The sequence below is a fragment of the Arachis ipaensis genome, chromosome B07, assembly GCF_000816755.2.
Source record: "Arachis ipaensis cultivar K30076 chromosome B07, Araip1.1, whole genome shotgun sequence".
Lineage (NCBI taxonomy): Eukaryota > Viridiplantae > Streptophyta > Magnoliopsida > Fabales > Fabaceae > Arachis > Arachis ipaensis.
Window position 1 is genome coordinate 6194368 of NC_029791.2, and position 9811 is coordinate 6204178.

At 31.2% G+C, this 9811-nt stretch overlaps 2 protein-coding genes across 8 annotated transcripts in view; one reads left to right on the forward strand and one right to left on the reverse strand.

Moving 5' to 3' along the window:
• LOC107609485 overlaps window positions 1–780 on the forward strand; it is a 9013-nt gene extending 8233 nt beyond the window's left edge. The window contains exons 5-6 of one of the 5 annotated variants that reach the window (XR_002351063.1): window positions 395–573; window positions 649–780. The gene's annotated coding sequence lies outside the window, so the exon portion shown is untranslated. Of the gene's footprint in view, window positions 1–394 lie in introns of all 5 variants that reach the window. The other 4 variants (XR_002351066.1, XR_002351062.1, XR_002351064.1 and 1 more) reach the window with 4 other exon arrangements.
• LOC107610129 (receptor-like protein 12) overlaps window positions 2480–9811 on the reverse strand; it is a 61322-nt gene continuing 53990 nt past the window's right edge. For all 3 annotated transcript variants that reach the window (XM_021107156.1, XM_021107155.1, XM_016312211.2), the window contains one exon: window positions 2480–4492. In XM_021107156.1, coding sequence (XP_020962815.1) covers window positions 2568–4492 — 1925 coding nt within the window. In that variant the 3' untranslated portion in view covers window positions 2480–2567. The remainder of the gene's footprint in view (window positions 4493–9811) is intronic.

Genomic DNA, 9811 nt, shown 5'->3' on the forward strand with positions numbered 1-9811 from the left:
CAAAAATTAGACCATTCAATTTATGGATTTAAAAAAAATCACAAAAAAACAGATCCTTCGATTTAATATTAAAATATTTTAAAATTTCATTGCCAAATACTTGAACCAATCGATTACACATTTTCGTACCACAAAAGATATACTAACATTGTCAACATAATTGAATTGCACACAATCCTCATTTATTATATATAAAAAAAAAAATGTTTCTTTATAAAATTTTAGTTTCATCCAACAAATGATGTCCATATATAAACAAACCTGTAGGGATCAAACACGGTGAACTATTAGGATTTTATTCCTAAAAGATTTGCTAGTATAAGCTTTGATTGGCCTATAAGCTAGGCATTGATTTATTGTTTTTAGAAATAATTGATTTCTCCTTGAATTCAAGCATCTAGAGTTTTGTAAGATACAAGTGAAGTGATTCATTGAGAAGGGAATAACAGATATCCAAACCAAGGAGACAACATAAATGAAGGAGTGTACAAGAAAAAAAGATCCATCATTTTATGTGACCAAAGTTGGTCCTACGTTGTTGTGAGAGACATATGTAACGAATCAAGAAGAGGGGTATGGTATCAATATGTATTAATAATTTAATATTATATGCTAAGAAGTTATTACAAGACTTTATTTGTTTTATAGGAGCCTCTCAATGCAAGGAAAGAAAAATCACATGCACCTATCTATAATTGCCTCATTAATTTGTATCCACAAAAAAGGAAAAATAAGAGTGAAATTTGGTATAACAAACTGAATGTATAATCTTTTTTTTTTTCGTGTGTATACTGTATAGTGTATATATTATATTACTATACTGTAGACATATATATTTCTGGACGCAAGTCACCCAAAACATATTTCTAGACGTATTTTTTGGGCTTGGTTTGGGCTGGTAACTAACTCGTACTATAACAGATTAACAGCTTGCTTAATAACTCACAGCCTAAATCATGTGATCCAAAAATTTAAATAAGAACCTTAAGCATGTAATGGACGAATTCTTTGATCTTGGCTTGGGTGGTAACTAGCTCAGACTATAACGGATTGCTTAATAACTCACAGCCCAAATCATACGTGATCCAAAAATTTTAAATAAGAACCTTAAGCATATAAAAAATAAAAAATAAACTTAATGACATGTTAATTTGACTTTCACCATATTTAAATTTTATTTACCGAACATAAAAAAATTTCATTTCAAGTTATTCAACTTTTCTAAAAACTTTAAAATGAGTAATATCAAAAACTAAATCCTGGTAGTAGTTTTGAGATTCACGACATGCATTAATTTGATCCTGATGTTCTAAGTGTATTATTGTTGTCATTGAAATTAAGTTTCGGATATTATAGTCTCTCGATCTTATTTTGATAATGACTCACGATCTTATTTTGATAATGACTCAGCAAATGAAATGATAAACTAATATTCTCTTATTACGCTAGATAATTTGGTGAAACGGCGTTGTTTGTTATGGCATCCAATCAAAATGTGTACAAATCGTTTTGCATGCTCACAACTATTAAAACATGTCGTTTATGCTTTGATTAGTTTATATGTGAAACATTCTGCCTATCATACATGATCTTACAAATGGGTATTTATTTGAAGTAATAAATTTGGTTCACAAGATTCAAAAATTTTTATCTTATTCACTTTGAATGGGTATTCCAGAAAGCAAATAGAGTTGCAAATTGGATGACTAAATATAGTACCAAGAGTAACTCTAATAATGTTATTTGTTCTGAGCACACAGTGTTGATCTTCAGCAAATTATCCGTTCGAATATAGGATAGAATTTACTTTATTTTTTTTCATGTTTAGACACAAAAAAAAAATCATACGTAATGTCATATACTCATAATCTCATATATAATTTATTGTGTTTACAATCAAAGTGTCACTCGATCTTATTAAAAATTTAAAATTATACATATAATATCAATTGAGAATTAGTTCTATTCGCAATCCAATTTCATTTCATTTTTTTTTTACCAAAATGCGATAAGGTGTAGACTAATATCTCTCTTGACAATTCGTAAATTATTTTAAATTCATTTAAATATAAAAATATATTAAATAAAAGCATATATATAAATTTATTAATCATGATATAAGTTGACAATATATGATGCATTTTATTAAAAATTTGCACATAAACACATAAGCAAACTTCAAAGATCCATTATTTTATGCGAGCCAAGATGGTCCTACATATGTTGTTCGTTTTATGTGCATAAATTTGTAGTATTATAATAAAGTAGTTAAAATTTTAAGTTAACTAAAATCTCTCTTTTTTTTTTAATATTAGAATCCGAATACATTTGTATTAAATCAGGTGATCATTTTTATGATTTAAATTATATTATTATTTTATATTTCACTTATTTAATTTATTCTTTTAATTTTATAATGATTCTCAATTTTCACTTACATAGTTACATTGGTCAAGAATCATCATTACAGAAAAAAAAAAAGAAAAAAAAAAAAAGAAGAAAAACACAAGAAGCTAACACAGTCTCCCTACAATTTGCATGGCCTCTGATCTGCTGTGCATGTTTTGTTAAGTATAGCCACAAATAAGTCTGGCAAGCCACAAGGGTTTCGCAGTCTTTATAAACAACCTTCCAAGGAACATCCCAAACACCATTCCACATCCATATCCCACTGCAACTGACTTCCACCCAAATAATGATTCTTTTGCCTCAGGAACTGAAGGTGGTTGTTCTTCATCATTGCGGCATGACTTTGACAAAGGGAATCCACATAGCATTGGATTTCCTCTATAAGAATCATTTTGGAATGTATTGAACTGTTTTCCTGTTGGTATCACTCCCTTCAACTGGTTTTCAGAAAGGTTCAAGACAGATAGAAAATTCAAATTTGTCAAGGACATAGGTATTTCACCTTTCAGTTGGTTCCATGAGAGGTCTAACCATTCCAAACTTGTCAAATTACCCAGAGTTTGTGGAATGTTACCACTGATTTTATTGTGAGAAAGATTAAGCCCTTTGAGAGAACTTAATTCTCCAATGACATGTGGAATTTCTCCTTCAAACATGTTATTTGATAAGTCTATGGTTGTGAAAATAGTTAATATTCTTGACATTTCTCTCTTTTGACCTTTCATAATGATCACAACAGAGTCATTATATGAGCCGGAGAGTCTACCATTGGTAATCATATACTCTGGGGTACTATCATTCAGAGTCATCATTCCTTGAAACTCTTGAAAGTATTGCATTGGCAAAGGGCCACTAAACTTGTTATTAGACACATCAAAAATTCTCAACTTTGGAAATGGGTGCTTCCTACTCAAACGAATGATGGTACCATGAAATTTGTTATTTCGTAAACTGAGTACCTGTAATTCCTGAAGAGCTTCTAGCCTACTGGGAAATACATCTTCTATGTTATTGTCATCAAGGTCTAGAACTTCTAGTTTTGAGCAATTTGCCAAAGACTGTGGTACTCGTCCTTCTAAATGGTTGCCACTCAACTTAATAGTCTCAAAAGCATTACTCTTGCAGAAGTTTTCAGGTATGCTTCCATAAAAGTTGTTGATTTGAAAATCCAAAACCTGAAGCCAAGGAAAGGATCCCAAACATTGTGGAATATTGCCAGTCAAATTGTTGTGAGACAGGATTAGCATATTGAGGGAGCTTGCATTGCATATTGTTGAAGAAATGCCTCCTGTGAAGTTGTTGTTTGAAACTGAAAAGTAATTGATGCCATTTGGTAGAATCGGAAGATCTCCTTGCAGCTGGTTGAAACTGAGGTCAATAAAATACATTATCTTCCATGTGTGCAAGAGATTATCACCAAACCAATTGGGAATCTTTCCATGGATTTTGTTGTTAGAAATATCTAACGATCTTAGATTTTGTAGTCTAGGTAGGAATGAAGGAAAAACAGTAACACCACAAAAAGATAAATCTAAATTTTCAAGTTTGGGTAAGGTATATTCAACACTATTATTACTATCAACAGAGAGAAGTATATTGTTAGAAAGATCAAGGTAAGTTAAACTTTCCAACTTTGAAAAATAAGAAAAGTCCACAAGACCACTCAAGTCATTTGATGACATATCCAATTCAGCGAGATTTTTGAGAAACTCAAAGATCAAATTTGGAAAATCACCTTGAAATTTGTTATCAGAGAGAAATAAAAATTCCAATGAATAAGTGGAGAATTTGCTAATTGGCCCTGTGAGCTGATTCATGCTAAGATCTAGCATTATCAATGAAGAAGTGGAGAATTTGCTAATTGGCCCAGTGAGCTGATTCATGCTAAGATCTAGGTATGTCAATGAAGACAAAGAATAGTACCAGTCTGGAATTGTCCCATTTATATGGTTATTAGACAAATCGAGTGTTTCTAGTTTTGAAAGTGTGGCATTTTTGCTTGAAATTGGGCCGATTAATTGATTAGAAGACAGACTTAAGTAAGAAAGTTGAGTTAGATCAAATAATGATGATGGCAATTGGCCTCCTAGACTGTTAGAAGAAATTTTCAAGGTATGTAATTTAGTGAAGTTGTCGAACACATCTGGGATGTGACCACTGAATGTATTATAACTAAGATCTAAGTAGGTGAGATGTTTGAGGTTTGAAAGCAAAGATGGAATCTCACCATGAAGTCTATTTCCTGAAAGATTCAACTCTGTTAGTTGAGTGAGGTTCCACAAAGACACAGGAATTAATCCATCAAATTGGCATTTCCATAGTCTTAGTTGGTTAAGAGACTTCAAATGGGAAATGGAATCAGGTATTTCTTCCGAGAAAGGTGTCCAAGAGAGGTCCAAGATCCTTAGAGGAGTGCTCCAATTGGACTTTGGAAGTTCACCTTTCAGCTCTAGATTGCCAGACAAACTTAGTTCTTCAAGATTAGTTAAACCAAGTATACGAGTTGGAAATTTTCCATGCAATCTAGTGTCATCAAGACTCAGGATCAACAAAGAGGATGACAAATTCATTAGCAAAGACAATGATGTATCTCTGATAGAAGACATGTCTACGCCATGTAGAACCAGCTGTTCCAAGTTAGTGGTGTTACCAATGAGTTTGCTCCATGTGGATTCATCAAGTCTCAGTTCGTAAGTACACGAGAGATCAAGTGAGAGTAATTTAGACAAGTGTGAGATTGTGGATGGAATATGTCTTTCAAATGATGAGTAAGATAGATTGAGATGGGTGAGACTCACAAGATTACCAATTCCAGGATATATTGGAGAGTGGGAGAAGTCATTGAAGGCAAGGTTGAGTTGTTGAAGATGCGTCAGATGGAACAGTGTGCTGTTCGGATGAAACTCGCCTTCAAGCATGCTGCAACTTAGGTCAAGCCCAATCACGTGCCCTGATGTGGTGTCGCACGTGACACCATCCCACTCGCAACAGTCAGTATTGTTGTTCCAGGATGCTGTCTTGGGATAAGAGGAGCACGAATCTGCGCTCAATGAGGTGTCAATGGCAAATGAGTTCTTGAATTGGAGCAAGTTTGAGTAGTCATGGTGGTTGCATAGGGGCAACAGCGATGAGCAAGTGGAAGATGAAGTATAAAGAAGAAGCAACAAGAGAGTAAAACACCTCATCATTATGATGTCACAATAATAATCTTTAGATTTTTAATGTATATGTGTGTGGTGCATGGCATCCAATGCAACTCATCAATGCAAATTTATATAGGTCATCCCGTGGGTGGAATATGCTCCAAACTCTGTTAATAGTATGGTGTGTGCTACTATTTTTTTTCGGTAGAAGTATATGGAATCAACTCTTAATCAGCAAAAAATGGAACAACTTAATTAATTATAATTATATTAATAATTAATTTTAAATTTAAAAAATTTAAAATTAATTAAATAAATTTAATTAAAATCTATAAAAACTTTTTTCTTTTCTCTTACGTTAACCTATCCACCTTCAACAATCACACAAATTCCTCTTTCTCACCATCAGCCTTCCCACCGTGACCCTCTCTCTTCTGCAATGTAGGGATCACAATCTTGAATGAGTTTGGAGCACTAATCTCTGACTGGGTTGTTATATAAATCTAAGGAAGGGTCTCAAGAGGACATGAAAAAGCAGTTATTCCTTCAATCTGCAACAGTTTGCAACTTGTATCTATCATTCTATGTGCAACTTATCTTTCTTTTTCATGTTTGTTTGTTGTACTTACATTTACAATACAAAAAAATTCGAAAAATATATAAAAAAACATCCATTTAATATAAAAAAGAAACATTCTAATACTTAGCAGAAGAAACATCTATATTATTAACTTATTTTTATTAAGATGGATTTCAAAATCCAGCCCATTAAAAAGTTTGCCGGAGTTGGCTGAACCCCCTCTTAGTTCCCTAGCAGAATTGTTTTTTCCACAACCTCATTGCATTATTGCATGTACTAAAAGTAACACGTCAACTATTACCGTCATAATCGACATTATTAGATACTTTTTTTAGGGAGTAGATCCTTTTCAATGAAAAAAAATTGGATGGTGTCAATTATGATTTTTTACCCTTTATTGTTTTCTCTTTCATATTTAATTTTGTCCCCACTTAAAAAGTTAAGTGTGAAAAATTACACTGCATTTTCTCAAGTGCTGAAAAAACAGGAGAGGATCATTTTTTTTTATGATTTCCTTATTTCTTTCAGCTACTATACATATATATATAGCATTCAGTGCAAGTTGAGTTTTATAAGATTGTAGTTAAATAATTATATGACTCCATAATAAAAATGGAATTATAAACAAAATTTCCCTTCTTCCTCAAAGTTCAATATAATATTTTCTATCTTAATTATATATGCCTCTGTATATAACTTAAGCTTAAATAAAAATAATAAGGTTAAACTATGTGTATTTATCTATGTATATACGATCATGTATATAAATATAAAAGGAAATTATATGGTACAGATCTAAATCTGTATAGATTTAAAGATTTGTTTCCTTAAACCACACTTTCTAAAGCCACACTTTTCACTTAAAATCGTAGCTCTTCACAAAGAAAAAACGTCACCTAATGGAAAAAAGTAAATTAAAAGATTTAAGAGAAGAAATAATTAAGTTATCGAAATTAATAGATCAAAAATTAATGATTCTTGGTGATGCTCATAAACTTCCAAGAAAAGATTCTATTTTAGAAAAAATCAAAGGAGCAACTTGGTTTTCATCTCTTGATGCAAAATCAGGATATTGGCAGCTTCGTTTAGACGAAGAAACAAAGAAATTAACTGCTTTTACTTGCCCAACAAAAGAATCAACAAGTGTGTTACTCTATGAATGGAATGTATTACCATTCGGATTAAAACAAGCCCCAGGTATTTATCAAAGATTTATGGAAGAAAATCTAAAAGAGTTAAATGAATTTGTTTTAGTGTATATTGATGATATACTAATTTTTACAAAACAGGATAGAGAAGATCATCTTCAAAAATTATTAATAGTTTTAGAAAGATGTAAAGAAAAAGGATTAGTTCTTAGCAAAAAGAAAGCAAGAATAGCAAAACAAGAAATAGAGTTTCTTGGATTAATTCTATCTACTCAAAGAAAGCTAAAACTTCAACCAAATGTCCTAGAAAAGGTAAATTTATTTTCTAATAAAATAGAAGATAGAAAACAATTACAAAAATTTTTAGGATGTATAAATTATATTTCAGATCAAGAATTTTTAAAGAATATAACAGAATACACTAAAAGCTTATTTCCAAAAATAAGTACTAAAAAAGAATATTCAACCAATTGATCAAGTTCAAGATTTAACAATCTACAGTCATGAAGGAAGGCTAGCTAGCACACTAGCAAGGGTCTTCGAAAGAACTCAAAAGATAACAAGGGAATCTCACACAAGAATTAATTATAAAAGCAGAAATACTTTGCTTGTGTCTAGTAAAAGAAATGAAATTAAAGAGAGATGAGACTCTTAGTGGAATTTGAATCAGCATTCTACAACTTATCTGGACTCTTAGAAAAGCTCCCTGAAGGGATAAAAAGGAATCTCTGCTATTTGATAAAAGACAGAGAATACCACAAGTGCCAGCTATGCGTCTCAGAGTTATCTGAAGAAAGCAATAATAAAACGGAATCAACCCACATGATAAAGGAAGAAGACAACGCATCTGAAGGTCACATAATGAAAGAGGAAGACAGCACATCTGAAGCATCTCTCAACATTATTGCATAATGACGTAAGCGCTTAGGTCATAGAGCACCAACAATGTAGCTGGTGCAAGATAATAAACAATGACGTAAGCAATGACGTCATAAGAAGGGTAAGGATGGGAATTGTCCATCAGACCCAACCATTATAAATAGGTTGCTTAGGCAATTGTAGAAGGCATCAGAAAATAGAAAGCAGGAGGCAAAGAGTACTCAAATGCTAGGAGAGCAAGGAGGAAGCTGCCGAGGCGATTCTATGATCTGAAGAAAGATTCCCATTAGCAAGTTTTTGAGGATTTAAGAAATTATATTAAAGAAAAAGACAAACAGATAAAAGATTTTATATACAATAATCCATGCAAAAAAGAATATTATAAACTAAAACAAGATTGAAAACTATAAAAATGAAATTACAATATACAAGGACTAGTAAAAGATTGCAAAATTGCAAAATTGGTATCAGAGCCAAGTTAACGATTAAGGGTAACACTTTCTCCTTAAGCAACACTTTTAGTGATACACTTTTAAACCAAATAAAAACAAAAATCTGTAAATCTGTACCAAAGTGCATCTGTACACTAGATGAACCCAAATATAAAAGGTACCAGATAGATAAACAATCTATTATTGTCAGTCTGTCTTATTTTTGGGTATATGATTCTTTTTAGTTATTATATACAAATTTGGCCCGCTGAGAATGAAAGATTTTGATTTGAAATATTTGTTTGAGAGTATATAAGTATCATCCAATATATTAGAGTGAGCCACTAAAATTAATTATTATACTTTTATTGTATACTAAAATATTTATATCAAAATTCAATCTTATAGTGTAATTTAAAATTATACATATATTAAGTTTAAACACATTCCAAAATTATATTACAAACTCCGCTCTATTTATAATCAAACTATAATCAAGTTAGAAATCCATGTGAAAGAGAATTTTATACATGATTTTCATGAACAACAAAACTAGAATCAACAATTCTGTTTCCTCACACAAAATATAGTTTAAATGTAATCCAATTTTTATTTCTTGAATTTCATAATAAGGTTAGTTTTTTTGGGAAGATTTATAAGCTTAATATTTAACTAAGCGCACAATATTAAGATTTTTTATTATTCGAACTTTGTAAGATTATATTTCGATATACATACCTTGTACCAGACCAAACAAAATACTTAATTACCTTGTACAGGGAAAAATTTATAATTCTCAGATTAGGGAGGATTCCAACTTATTAGTGGCATAATTAGGATTATTAGAAGTTGAAGTCGGTTGTAAATTTGTAAAGATTTCTATTGTTCTTGTGTTCCTCTCAAATTTCGTATCCCACTTATCTTAATCAACATGGATGCTCAAGTGGGACCACTAATTAGTAATATACTAATAACATGCCAAATGAACAAGTCTTCATAAGTTGAGTTTGCAAAGGAATGAAAATTAATAAATAAATTATTGTATGCAAATAGCACGTCTTTATCACGACGACGACCTCAAAAGCGTTTTGATTGCGCGTATACAGCACTCAATGCAATAATTGACGAAGACTTTTATAAGGTAAAAAAATCTCTTTTTTATTTTAGATTTATAAGTCCAACTAACGATATTAGGTATATAATTATTATATATATAAAATT